This window comes from Rhinatrema bivittatum, chromosome 5 (genome assembly GCF_901001135.1).
Source record: "Rhinatrema bivittatum chromosome 5, aRhiBiv1.1, whole genome shotgun sequence".
NCBI classification, from domain to species: domain Eukaryota; kingdom Metazoa; phylum Chordata; class Amphibia; order Gymnophiona; family Rhinatrematidae; genus Rhinatrema; species Rhinatrema bivittatum.
The window spans coordinates 19,773,991-19,788,323 of record NC_042619.1 but is presented as its reverse complement, the minus strand read 5'-3'; the positions used below and the strand labels follow the sequence as shown (position 1 = coordinate 19,788,323).

General features: G+C 48.5%; 1 protein-coding gene across 1 annotated transcript in view; it reads right to left on the bottom strand.

Moving 5' to 3' along the window:
• Positions 1-470: 470 nt before the first annotated feature.
• P4HA3 (prolyl 4-hydroxylase subunit alpha 3) overlaps positions 471-14,333 on the bottom strand; it is a 69,091-nt gene continuing 55,228 nt past the window's right edge. The window contains exons 9-13 of the mRNA XM_029602102.1: positions 8,908-9,067; positions 6,026-6,088; positions 5,085-5,153; positions 4,121-4,217; positions 471-3,320 (exon numbers count right to left, since the gene is read on the bottom strand). Of these exons, the coding sequence (XP_029457962.1) occupies positions 3,250-3,320; positions 4,121-4,217; positions 5,085-5,153; positions 6,026-6,088; positions 8,908-9,067 (460 nt within the window). The 3' untranslated portion in view covers positions 471-3,249. The remainder of the gene's footprint in view (positions 3,321-4,120; positions 4,218-5,084; positions 5,154-6,025; positions 6,089-8,907; positions 9,068-14,333) is intronic.

The window sequence follows — 14,333 nt, the reverse complement described above, 5'->3', positions numbered from 1 at the left end:
ATCCAAAATATTGTTATAATATTTGTTAAGTTTCATACTATATTTGTTGTTGTATTGGGAAATGTTCTTTACTTGTTACTCTCTGCCTTTACTCACATTGTTAATTGTAAACCGGGTTGATGTGATTCCTATCATGAAACTCGGTATAATAAAAATAATAAATAAATAAATAAATAAATATATAGGTGATGTTCATCTTCACTCACCTCACAACTCAAAGGAACTCCCTGGATTTTATGCATAAAAATGCACACATTCATTACAGCCGCATGACATGCACATGCACATACACATACACACACACCTGTAACACTACTACATACTATCTTCACTCTAACACTATGGCTACTTATGTGTCAAACTTTGACACATCCACCTCGACACACATATTACTCTCTCAATTACATGTCCATGCTCACTTTTCCTACACACCACACGGTTACTCCTACAGGAAATGACACCACAGAATATTCACAGCAAATATAAAATCTTTACTGAAACATCTTTTCTTTTCTTGGAGTTCTACTCACGCGTCACCCGTTAGCAGTAGCCTGGACTTTCAGGGTCAGGAGGTCCATTTCTGATGACAGACAGTGGTGGGGGAGGGCATGGTTTGGTGCAGGAGCTGGCAGACTTCACGCTGGGTCATGAGCAAGGAGTGAATGCAGATTGGCTGTCACCACCTGTCAAGGGGTTTGGATGAGTAGCGTTTGCTTTATACTATAATCGAGGACGAAACTTAAGGCACTAGATTTTAGGGCCTGAATTCCAAAATCTGGTACAAGAATGGCAGTGATACAGTTTGACACAGATAATATGGAAATAAGGCCAATGAAAAGATTTACGCTTTCTGGCAATGCTCCGTGCGTGATCCGGTACGGTGGCACTCGTGAGGTGTTATTTCAAGTCGAGATTACAAATTTCTTCCCAAGTTTGTTAGGTTTGGCAGGTTGACAGAGCGGCAGTCAGGTTTTGGCTGGAAATGTCACATGCACACATACATTTTTGTTACCCATGAAAATTACGTGGCTTTTCTATCCGACAATCCCAGAGACTTAAGACTGCAGAAACCGATGACAGCAGAGAACTACCAGGCCCATCTAGTCTGCCCATTCTCCTGCTCGATTTCTGGGGTTTCCCCTTACGCAGCAGATTCTGAAAAGAGTCATGTTTATTTGTGTTTGTGTTAACTGCCTCCTTTTCCTGGGTGGACAAAGTATATTCTAGTCAACATATCAAATCCAACTGTATTGTATATTAGGCTGAATGTTATTGAAATGTTAGTGGAGGGTGGTGGACCATCAACATTTAGACGAAATCAGCTTCATACTCAAGGATTGATGGCTCAAATTCTAATGTCCTCAATTTAATCAGAAGTTCAAAGTTTGTAATACTGTTTTTCAATAAAAAGTTAATGCAAAAAAAAAAAATCATAAGTTCACAGCAAATATTAATTCAGCAAAAACTGTACTGACAATATAAATGTGAAAACACGTATCATAAACATAATCCCAACTTCAGTGCAATAATCCATGTCCCAGATCCACGCCGATCACCACCTCTTCAAGTCCTGACACAGTAACGAGTTTGGAGAGTTTAACTCTGCTTCAGGGAACCTTCAACATTCACCAGTCTCTGCATGGCGAATGTTTAAGATCCCCTCTAGAAACTGTGCAAATCATAAGATTTATCAAGAAAAGCCTCCTGATCCCCTGTCATGATATGTGAGTAATGAGCACTGTTCTTTTCTCGACAGGGCGCTTGGGTTGGAAGCAGTGGGCCAACGTTGAATCCAACAGACTCCTTCTAGTTGCCTAAGAGCTCTCTAAGTGGTGATCCAAGAGAAGGAGAAGATCCGCCGTGCAAATGTAGGCAGCAGCGGAGATCAGCAATATTTGTTGCATGCCCGCTTGGCCTTCGTTGGTCACACGCATACGCACTAAGCAAGTACAGGATTGTCAGTATGGTCAAGTCCCCACTTTACAGATGCCTCCATCCACCCAACTTAGTTCCTTAAGGTAGTGTCAGCCAATCCAAAGTCCCCAGTTTTTGAAAAGTGGGCGATAATTCCTCTAAATCCTTCAAGAACACTTCCGGTGTCTTCTCTGTGGTGTATGGCTGCATCTCACTGGCCGTGATGATCCAGGAGTCAGAAACTCCCAGTTCCTGAGGACACAGCACTGCACAAAAGTCATAAAACTTTCACCTTCCTGATTTTGCTTCTTCCTCTCGATGAATTCTTTATGTCCTGTCAGATGCACCGCTGTGACACCACAATTTTCTAGCCCAGGTATCAGGCAAGAGCCGCGATCTCTCTTTCAGAAGCGGATCCATCCAAGTGCCCAGGCTATTGCGTCATCTGTTTGGCTGAAGACCGCTACAGGCATTATATTGTTTTTAGTTTGGGCTCACCAGCTTTTTCCTGCTCTTTTGGTTTCCAGCTGTGGGGCAATGGTGCCATGACCCCTTAAATTCACAACTAGCTGGGGGATTTCTCCCCACTTTAATCCTCTCTCCCTTCCCGTCTAGCCCAGCCATGGCAGGGACAGTCTTTAAGCCAGGGGCCACACATCACTCCTCCCTCCAGGACCCGGCACGTGTGCACCCTGAGTCTGATTAGTGGGTGACGCCGCTGTGTGATGGCTGGGACTCCCAACCCAGAGAGGCTGTGAACGCTACCTCTACACCATACTTAACCCCCTGCTGCCCCGAGGAACAGAGGCCAGGCTCTACAACTGATCCCAGTACTGCCACAGAGCCACTGGGCTGATCCTGCCACAAGCTTTAAGATGTCAAAGGTCCCCAATAATCAAAGATGGCAATAACCAGAAATAGAAGAAATTAGACCGAAGCAAACGGACATTTGCAAGGAATGTGGTCACCCTGTAAAAAAGAGAGAGGTCTAGAACACAGGTGCAAGTGAGGGGAATATTTTGGTACTGAATAAATTGCTACGCATCAGTCCAGCCTCTGTTAGCTGCATGCCTCCCTTGCTTGCATCGTGCTCTCTGCCTTCTTGCTCTGCTCTTCGGCCCTTCCTGGATGTGAGGTGCCAGGGACTGCGGGAGCTCTGTCCGTGACTGCTTGGCCATGCCCTTACTGCAGCCATGGCCTCTCCCTCCCGTCCGGGTAGCCATGCCACCGGGAGCTGCTTTGTACCCCCCCTCCCCCCGCCCCATCCTGCTACACCTTGACCCTCTCCCGCTCCATCACTGCCAGCCTCTGTGTTGTGCCGACTCCCGGCGTGTCTCAGTCTTCAGGGTTGGAGCCACACTGCCGCCTGAACTCCTGACCATACTCGTGGATCCATTTGTTGGCCACTGTAAGGGAAAGACAGGTCTCAGTCTCGTTACTAGTATTCAGTACCATTATTATAAACTACAAGTCCTGGAGTGAACAACAGGGGAACTCCTCTAATTCTGGAGTCAAGATCATAAGCTGGGTGACACGATAAAAGATAAAATGAACAGGTAAGTACGGTAAGAGCTCCAAATACATGTCTCTTGTTGTACAGTGACGTTGAGTGGTCAGGCATGATCCCTTTCAGGGTTTGCCCTAAGGGACCCGCACGTGAATCCTCTCCCCCGTCTCATCCCATCCCGCCAGCAGAAGGAGAGTCTTGTTATCTGCGTCTGCCAGCTGCAGTCTGAAGTTTGAACCATGCAGGACCCCATAGTCTCATGGGCCCTAACGTCTCGCCCATTCAGACTGAAGCCAGCAGAGGAGACAGAGAGAGGCAAGAAGCGGTGCTTTCCTCCTAGCGGGAGGGGGGAGGATCATGCTGAGTGGGGGGACAGGGCTATATGGGGGAGGGGTGGGAGTGGAGAGAATTTGCCAGGGTTGGCCCAGCCCCTCACCCTCCTAGGGTTAGCCCTGGTTCTGTTACTCAGTTATTGATGATAATACCGTTCCAGGCTAAACCTTACTGTTATACTCAGTCGTCTCCGAAGGGTTTCAGCTAAATTCCACTCAAGTCTGTTGGGTATTTCTGGAGTTCCCAGAGCACCCTGCGCTGAGCCTCCTTAGTTTTACGTACGCCTAGTCAACAGAAATTCGCCTCCCCCTCCTTTGTCGATGGTTACGAGGCTGAACGTCCTGGGAGGCGCTTTATAAGTCTTACCCCACTTGTCCCCGATGAGCACGGGGCAGCCAGCATGCAGGGTAGCTTCGTCCCCTTCTCCGTTCCTGTGGAGGTTCCACCAGAAGAGCGCCGCGTTCTAAGAGCAAGCACAGGCAAGTCCAAGTTACCGCCGTGCACCCTCGCCCTAGTCACAGACCCTATTCCAAAGCGCCGGCCCTCACATGGCTGACCCGCCCTGCTGCTGCACGATCAGTACAGCAGAACCCAATAGGAGCCTTCACCCACCTGACGAGTATCAAATACAAACAAGGGAAAGTGTATCAAAATACGCAGAACGTTTTTTTTACAATTCTAAATAATTTAATATTAGACAAAATAGTACAAACCATGAAGGTGGTGGACTGTTTGGCTCCAACGGTGCTCTTGGGATTTGTTGACTACTTTTGTTGAAGACTGATATAGAGAATTTTTAGTTTAGGTTTTTGTGTTTGTTCTGATGCGTGGGTTTTGTTTCTTTAAGTAGATTTTTGGGATCATGTAAGGTTGTTTTTAGTTTGGTTTTGTATTGGGGTGGGGGGGGTTTCAGTCTTTCTTTATTATTTTTTTCATGTTATGTGTATATGATTATATGTATTTTTTTTTTGTTAGTGCTGTCGAATGTATTTTAGCAGTAGATTTGTAAGTTTGTTTATGATGTTTATGAGTTTACATTATACAGTAATACATTTTTGTTATTGTACATTTCCTGTACATACCCGGATCAGTCCAGACAGTGGGTTATGTCCCCCTTCCAGCAGATGGAGTCAGACCAAGGGTCTGAAATGTCTTGTATATATGTAAGGCTCTCTCCGCTATATATATATATATATATATATGTAAGGCGGAGAGAGCCACAGACACACAGACTGCTCTAGAAATGGGAAGACTGCACTGTCACTTTCTCACCTGTCAGCTGCTTACCTCAAAGTGTGTAAATAAGGCTGGGCAAAAGACAGGCGCTCACCTTCAGGACAGGCACACTGAAATTGGCGTAGATAAAGGCTGTGGATCCACCAGCTTCTACGGAGCTCAGCTGAAAGAGAATAAAATCACCCGCAGACGTCGGCCGTTAGAGTTTACAAAGAGGATCAGTGGTGGTGGTGGGGGGGGGGGGGGGCAGCTGGAGAGATCTCCTGAAATGGAACGGACGGGTTTCTGTGGGATCTGCGAGGTGCTGACAGCCGTTCGCCGATGATGTATGGGTGTGGCTAAGCCAAGACATCAGTTCACTCTAGAAAAACAGACCACAGGCGCAGAGCAGTATGATAAATACTTGTGGGTCTATGTGTGAGTGTATGAATATGTACAAGTGTATTTGTCTATGTGTAAGTTACATGTGCGTGTTTGAGTGTGGGAGTGACAGCCCAGGAGTGAATCTGTCAGCCTCTTCCAGAGTATAGGAATTTCGAAATTACCTATTTGTACAAAAGTAACGACCGTGTCAATGACATGTAGCTGGTGATGAATTAAATACCAGCGGTCAGTCAAAAGAATCAGGCAGAGTTAGCAGCAGGGTTTGTTTTCTGGAGAGAAGCTTCTCAGATGCAAACCCAGGGTCCCAGCTATGATCTTAAATTCTGTCTCTAAATCGCAGCAGTCGGCTGAGCTCACTGCCTCCCCGCCACAGAGAGAATGCCCAGAGCAGGGTCTCCTGTGCCACGGCTGTCAGCAAGACATGAGCCCAGACCACCCTCCCCAGGTCAGAACGGTGCGTAGGGTTTGATCTCGACTCTTCTCCCAATCACAGTGTCCTTCTCTTATCCCCACACCGTGTTCTGAACTACAGGAAAAGGCACTCGGGAGGTGCGTCCGTGATAAAACTACACATCTCAGCAGATTCTAGCCACCTCACAGCGTAACCAACCAACACGAGCCACTGAAGGTGCTCAGTGGTGCGATACTCACATAAACCATGAACGTGGCCACCCTGTTGCCAGCATTCGTCCTGTACAGAGGGCTGTTTCTGGACTGCATCAAAACAACAACAAAAAAGGAATGGTTACTCTCACGAACAGGATCATGGCCTTCTTGTGGTAGATCTGGTGTGAACTCGTGCCATGCAGTGAAGGCTTTGGGATTAAACAAGAGGCTCTACACCATTATTTTCCAACCTTGTTAAGCACAAGGCATACTTACATTTAAAAAAATTGTTGTGTGGCACACCAGCCTTCACCGAGGAGGCAGTGCAGAGACAGAGAGGACTCATATGACCTAAAGAAGAACTAGTGAAGGATGAAAGCCCCATCAGTCTCTCTTCCAAATTTTAAAGCAAAGGGAGAGAGAGAGAGAGAGAGGGCAGATGCACATATTAACTCATCACAGTGGGCCAGCTCCCTTGATACACAAGTGCAGGAGATAGGAGAAGTTGGCAGACCCCTGGCTCGGTTACTTACCTTAACTGCTGGATGTGGCTGCCAGAGCACCTCCACTGTGCTGCTCCCAACACAGGCGTGCATCATATCCATTGCTCAGTGCACACTCTCCCCATCTAACTCAGCCTGGGGTTAAAACAAAGGCTGGAAGGACTCGGAGGGGTAGATGAGGAGCGGTGCTGTGTGCAGTGCATGCTATTTAGTTTAGATTTTTATATTCCGCTTTTCGCACTTCAAAGCGGATTACACTCAGGTACCTATCCCCAGAGGGCTTGCAATCAGTTATCCATGCCCTGCCCGTTAATTACCGCACTCTGGGGCTCATGCCATAGCAAGGAAGAAGAGGCACGCGTGAGTGCACAGGTTCTCAGAAACGAGTTCCCGCATGTTTAAGAGCCATCGCTGGTGATCCGTGATGCTGCGAGGTGCTAAGAGCAGAGTCCGGGTGCTGACCTGGACCTCAGCATCAAGCAGTGGTGGCATTTCCGGGTCACACCTGCTCCGGTCTGTTGGCACACTGGTTGGGTAAAAGTGGGATAATGTACAGGTGGCCTTGAGAACAAGTCCTCCTACCTACAAGATGTGGTTGGCTAAATAACCAGAAGCCTCCAATCTGCAGCCTCTGGTCTGCTCTTTAAGGCCAGGTGGCCAGGCTCCTCTGTATGCCGCGTTTTCAAACTAGAATTAATGGAGCCAGTGCTTTTATCTTCTAGAAAGTAGGGCGCCATTACTCGGAAGCAGGGCAGTCCTTAGGGGGTGGCAGGGGAAATTGAGGCAACTGCCTAGTGCCATGCCCCCCCCCCCCCCCCCGAGTAACCTTGCTGCCTGCTACAGGCTGCAGAGCTTGGTCACAGCATGATCCTCCTCCCTTCCTGTTCTCCCGCTCGCTGGCAGGAGGCATAAGAGAGCAGCGCTTCCCCTGCTGGTGCCTCCTCCGCCACCTTCATGCCATGGGGGAAGGAGGTGAGAGAGAAAGGGGCAGCACTCCCCCCTTCCCTCTCTCTTCCCCCTTCCCCCTTCCCTCTCTCTATCCTCTCCCTCCCCTACTGGTTCTTTACTCACGCTCTCTCCCCCCTTGCTCCCCCACTGGTGCTTTTCTCTCTCTCTCTCCTCTCCCTTCCCTACTGGTGCTTTACTCACGCTCTCTCCCCCCTCCCTCCCCCACTGGTGCTTTTCTCTCTCTCTCCTCTCCCTCCCCCACTGGTGCTTTTCTCTCTCTCTCCTCTCCCTCCCCTACTGGTGCTTTGCTCAGATTTAGCTTCAGGAAACTTTGTTTATATTGCTTTGTCAAAGCAATATAAACAGTGGTTAAAAGGAGAAAAAAAGAAGAAAAAAATGCACGATAATGCCAGTAACAGTAATTACAATTACAGGTACAGAATGGTTAATAATATGGAGAATTACCAGGTTCTGGTGCTGTTCTGTATTGACCCGGTCATGGCTTACAGAACTGGAGCCCCAACTCTAATGGCCACTGCCCTGCAGAGAACAGCTCTCTGCTTCCCGCTCCGTCCAGTTCCTCCCCTCCCAGGAAAATCAGGAGGACATGAGTGAGACTGAAGCAGATGAAACAGAGCAGAGAAGAGCTACTTTGCTCCCTAATCTAGACCCTCCCCACACCTCGTTTCCCAGGGGCTGATGCAGAGAGATAAAAAGGGGCCAGTTCTAAGGGGAAAAAAGCCCTGGTAACTTCTAAAGACATTGAAGAGGGAACTGGGCCTAGCATTGATCCTTGTGTCACTTTCTCTTCATCAGAATGGTCCCAATGGACGATTGCTCTCTAAATCCTGTCGTTCAACCAACTTCTCATACAGTTTGTAATTTTTCTTCCAACTCTGGCTAACTTGCGTACAAGTCTATGATGTGGAGCAGTGTCAAGGCTTTACTGAAATCCAGGTAGGCTGTATCTATTGCATCACCAAGATCTATTACTCCCTCACCTAAAAGACAGCAATCAAGTTTGTGTGGCAAATGTTCCCCTTGTGAAAGTATGTTGCTCACAATCGTGTTTCCCACGAGCTTCGAGGAATTGCACTGTTCTATCATCCTTCAGTAACGTTTCCATTACTTAGTTCAGCGCCAATATCAAACTAATGTAATCCGGCCAAAATGAATCAGAATCCAATGTCGCCTTCTTGTTGCATGACAGCACTGATGCTACAGAAGCAATATGAGCTAAATAACAATATAAGTGCAATATTCCCAGATGATATTCCATGAGTTAGTTTTTGAGGGAAGGAAGAGAATATTGTTGTTTTCTTAGATATTTATGTTAGGTCACAGCAATCCAAACACAGAGCATCAAGACAAGCTCACAGTTAGCCCAGGTTGCTATTGCACTATGGAGCATGGCATGAATGCTACAGCAACCTCATCCCACAGGGCATTTTTCTGTTCCTAGGGCCGGTTACTTACTGTGGCATGGTCAAAGTGAGGCTCATAGTGCCCGCCTATCCCATAGTTCACCACCTGCAGGTATTCGGCATATGGCAGCCGGATGTTCAAACCAGTGAGTGCGCCAATCCGCATGTCCAGCTTCCTGATCACAGGGTCCACAGTGTCCTTCAGCCAGGCACTGAAAAACACACACACAGCAGCTTAATCCAGTGCGACAGAGAGGTGAAGATAGTGTCCAGTGAATCTGATACATGCAAGCAGGGTGTGCCAGTGATATACAGGCCCTCCTAGCTAGAAATCAAGAAGCCCCTGACTGTGGGACACCGACAGACTGCTTTTTGCAGAAATGCATGTTTGCCATATGCACCATACGATTTTAAGCATACTTTGTTTGCTTCTTGTGTATTATTTACTCTTCTGAGGTATGTGAATGCCTCTATCATAAGCCTCTCTTCTAGGGTATATATATGTAGTTCATTAAGCTTCTTTTCATATATGTTTAGGTGTAGACCCTTTTGGTAGCCTCTCTGGACTGCCTCCAGCCAGTCTATACCCTTTCGGAGGTGCAGCCTCCAGAAATGGGCAATATTCTAGGTGAGGTGCCCATTACAGAAGGATCATCGCCTCCTTTTTTCTACTGATTCTGCCTCGCCTTAGGCATTCTGGAATCCTTCTGGGTCTGCCCACCACCCTACCCCACTGTTTCGCTTCCTCAAGATCATCAGACACGATCATCCCAAGGTCTCTCTCCTGGTCGGTGCATGTCAGTATCTCATCCCTCCCTCGGATTTCTGCAGCCACCTGCTTGGCTGTTTTTTCCCACTGAATCTTAACTGTCAAGTACCATCGATATGCCTCAAGTGTTCTTATATCACATCTCATTCTGTCTGGTCTCTTAGGAGTGGCCACTCTGTTGCAGTTCTTAATTTCATCTGTAAAAAGGCAAATATTTCCTACTAATCCGTCTGCAAAATCACTCATAAAGATATTGAACACAACCGGCCCCAGGAACGATCCTTGAGGCACTCCATTAATCATCTTTCTCTTCTCAGAGTGTATTTCTTCTGTCCACTCCTTTCTCTCCTGGGTAAATTCCATTTGTCACTCAACCACTTTCTAAGCCAGGCCACCACCCTAGGACCCACCCCCAGGCTACTCAATTTATTGATGAGCCCCTTATAAAAGGACAATATCAAAAACTTGGCGAAATACAAGTATATAGCATTCAGTACACTCTCTCCCCCCATGACCTTATTTTCTAGTCATCCACTGAAAGAAACCAAGCAGATCTCACTCTGGTAAAACCATACTGGATTCTAGGTATTTCACTATCTATTCCTTCAATAGAGTATCCATTAATTTCCCCAATATCCATCTAAGACTAACCGGCCTGTGATTTCCAATCTCCTCTCTGTTACCACTTTTATAAAGAGAGTCAACATTTGCCCTTCCCAGCCCACAACCACTCCCATCTCCAGAAATCTGTTGATCCTTCAGTGGACCTGCTAGAACCTCTCTGATTTTCCAGAGCCACTCCTGTCTCCAAAGATCCGTTGATCCTTCAGTGGACCTGCTAGAAACTCTCTGATTTCCCACAGAACCACTCCTATCTCCAGAGATCCGTTGATCCTTCAGCGGACCTGCTAGAACCTCTGATTTCCACAGAACAACTCCCATCTCCAGAGATTCGTTGATCCTTCAGTTAACCTGCTAGACCCTCTCTGATTTCCCACAGAGCCACTCCCATTTCCAAAGACTTGTTGATCCTTCAGCGGACCTGCTAGAACCTCTCTGATTTCCCACAGAGCCATTCCTGTCTCCAGAGATCCGTTGATCCTTCAGCGGACCTGCTAGAACCTCTCTGATTCCCCACAGAGCCACTCCCATCTCCAGAGATCCGTTGATCCTTCAGCGGACCTGCTAGAACCTCTCTGATTCCCCACAGAGCCACTCCCGTCTCCAGGGATCCGTTGATCCTTCAGCGGACCTGCTAGAACCTCTCTGATTTCCCAAAGAGCCACTCCCATCTCCAGAGATCCGTTGATCCTTCAGCGGACCTGCTAGAACCTCTTTGATTTCTCAAGAGCCACTCCTATCTCCAGAGATCTGTTGATCCTTCAGTGGACCTGCTAGAACCTCTCTGATTTCCCACAGAGCCATTCCTGCCTCCAGAGATCTGATGATCCTTCAGTGGACCTACTAGAACCTCTTTGATTCCCCACAGAGCCACTCCCGTCTCCAGAGATCCGTTGAGCCTTCAGCGGACCTGCTAGAACCTCTCTGATTTCCCAAAGAGCCACTCCCATCTCCAGAGATCCATTGATCCTTCAGTGGACCTGCTAGAACCTCTTTGATTCCCCACAGAGCCACTTCCATCTCCAGAGATCCGTTGATCCTTCAGTGGACCTGCTAGAACCTCTCTGATTTCCCATAGAGCCACTCCTGCCTCTAGAGATCAGTTGATCTTTCAGTGGACGTGCTAGAACCTCTCTGATTTCCCACAGAGCCACTCCTGTTTTCAGAGATCTGTTGATCTTTCAGTAGACCTGCTAGAACCTCTCTGATTTCCCACAGAGCCACTCCTATCTCCAGAGATCCGTTGATCCTTCAGTGGACCTGCTAGAACCTCTCTGATTTCCCTGCATACCCTAAGATGTACTCATGGCCTCACAGCTTTGTGCATTTTCAGTTTTTCTAGTTCCATGCAAAGCCCCTCTTTCATAATGGTGTGGCATCTCCCCCACTACCATGTGTACTTCTGGTAGCAAATCGGTAATCCTTTTCCAGTCCCTCCTTCAGCGAATACCAAACAGAAATATTTGCGTTTTCACTTTTTCCTCGTCAGTCCTCCTTTTCTCTTCCTGCTCCGATAATGCCACCTATGCCCTTCCTCCCTTCACTGACATGCCAACAAAAAAATGTCTTGCCATTTTACTTTACTGCCTTAGCGAGCTTTCTTTTTTTCATTTGAGCCTTTGCCATTCTACCTCATCTCTCTATCCCTCACACTGCTTCCTGTCTTATGATTCTTATTCCTTCCTTAAGTCTTTCCCTTTTCCAATGCCCATCTCCCCTCACCATTCAACGTCTTTGGATATAAAGATGCAATTAGACTCTTGATGTTTAGCCAGACGCGTGACAGCCTGCAACTGGCCTCATTCACCCTGGGCGCCTTTCGTTAGGCTGAGACGCTACCATCATGCCTTGCTGGTTGCCGCCATCATCACCGCCTCCCCTTACCTTAGGCGCATGCGTCGGGTCTGAACTTAGGGGCCCCATGGCAGGAGCTCAGGAGTGTCGCAGTCCAGTGACGTCAGCGCCGGCCAGGGATTTAAGCCCAGCCCGTGCTCCCGGCCAGCGCCTTAGCAACAGGTCCTCCTGCCGTGCCTTTGCCTGCTGTGTTTGTTGCTCCAGTACCTGCTCCTTGCCTTGTTCCAGTATCAGCTCCTCGCCTCACCTTGCTCCAGTACCTGCTCATTTATGCCCTGCCCCAGCCTGGTCCTTTTCATCCTGTCCTTGTCTTTGTGTTTTTCGTGCCCTGACCTCTGCTTTGGATACTGACATTGCCTGCATTGACCTCTGCTTTGGATACTGACGCTGCCTGATCTCCTCCTGCATTGACCTCTGCTTTGGATACTGACGCTGCCTGATCTCCTCCTGCATTGACCTCTGCTTTGGATACTGACGCTGCCTGATCTGCACCTGCATTGACCTCTGCTTTGGATACTGATGCTGCCTGATCTCCTCCTGCATTGACCTCTGCTTTGGTTACTGATGCTGCCTGATCTCCTCCTGCATTGACCTCTGCTTTGTATGCTGATGCTGCCTGATCTGCACCTGCAATGACCTCTGCTTTGGATACCAACGCTGTCTGATCTGCGCCTGCCCTGACCTCTGCTTTGGATACTACGCTGCCTGATCTCCGCCTGCATTGACCTCTGTTTTGGATACTGACGCTGCCTGATCTGCACCTGCATTGACCTCTGCTTTGTATGCTGATGCTGCCTGATCTGCACCTGCAATGACCTCTGCTTTGGATACCGACGCTGTCTGATCTGCGCCTGCCCTGACCTCTGCTTTGGATACAAACGCTGTCTGATCTGCGCCTGCCCTGACCTCTGCTTTGGATACAAACGCTGTCTGATCTCCGCCTGCATTGGCCTCTGCTTTGGATACTGATGCTGCCTGATCTGCACCTGCATTGACCTCTGCTTTGCATACTGACGCTGCCTGATCTCCTCCTGCATTGACCTCTGCTTTGTATGCTGATGCTGCCTGATCTGCGCCTGTAATGACCCCTGCTTTGGATACCAACGCTGTCTGATCTGCGCCTGCCCTGACCTCTGTTTTGGATACTGACACTGCCTGATCTGCACCTGCATTGACCTCTGCTTTGCATACTGACGCTGCCTGATCTCCTCCTGCATTGACCTCTGCTTTGTATGCTGATGCTGCCTGATCTGCGCCTGTAATGACCTCTGCTTTGGATACCAACGCTGTCTGATCTGCGCCTGCCCTGACCTCTGCTTTGGATACTGACGCTGCCTGATCTCCACCTGCATTGACCTCTGCTTTGGTTACTGACGCTGCCTGATCTCCGCCTGCAATGACCTCTGCTTTGGATACTGACGCTGCCTGATCTCCACCTGCATTGACCTCTGCTTTGGTTACTGACGCTGCCTGATCTCCGCCTGCAATGCCCTCTGCTTTGGATACTGATGCTGCCTGATCTGCACCTGCCCTGACCTCTGCTTTGGATACCAACGCTGTCTGATCTGCACCTGCATTGACCTCTGCTTTGCATACTGACGCTGCCTGATCTCCTCCTGCATTGACCTCTGCTTTGGATACTGATGCTGCCTGATCTGCGCCTGTAATGACCTTTGCTTTGGATACCAACGCTGTCTGATCTGCGCCTGCCCTGACCTCTGCTTTGGATACTGACGCTGCCTGATCTCCGCCTGCATTGACCTCTGCTTTGGATACTGACGCTGCCTGATCTCCACCTGCATTGACCTCTGCTTTGGTTACTGACGCTGCCTGATCTCCGCCTGCAATGACCTCTGCTTTGGATACTGATGCTGCCTGATCTCCTCCTGCATTGACCTCTACTTTGGATACTGACGCTGCCTGATCTCCACCCTTCCTGATCTCTGATTTGGATACTGATGCTGCCTGATCTCCTCCTGCATTGACCTCTGCTTTGGATACTGATGCTGCCTGATCTCCTCCTGCATTGACCTCTGCTTTGGATACTGATGCTGCCTGATCTCCTCCTGCATTGACCTCTGCTTTGGTTACTGACGCTGCCTGATCTCCGCCTGCAATGACCTCTGCTTTGGATACTGATGCTGCCTGATCTCCGCCTGCATTGACCTCTGCTTTGGATACTGACGCTGCCTGATCTCCACCCTTCCTGATCTCTGATTTGGATACTGATGCTG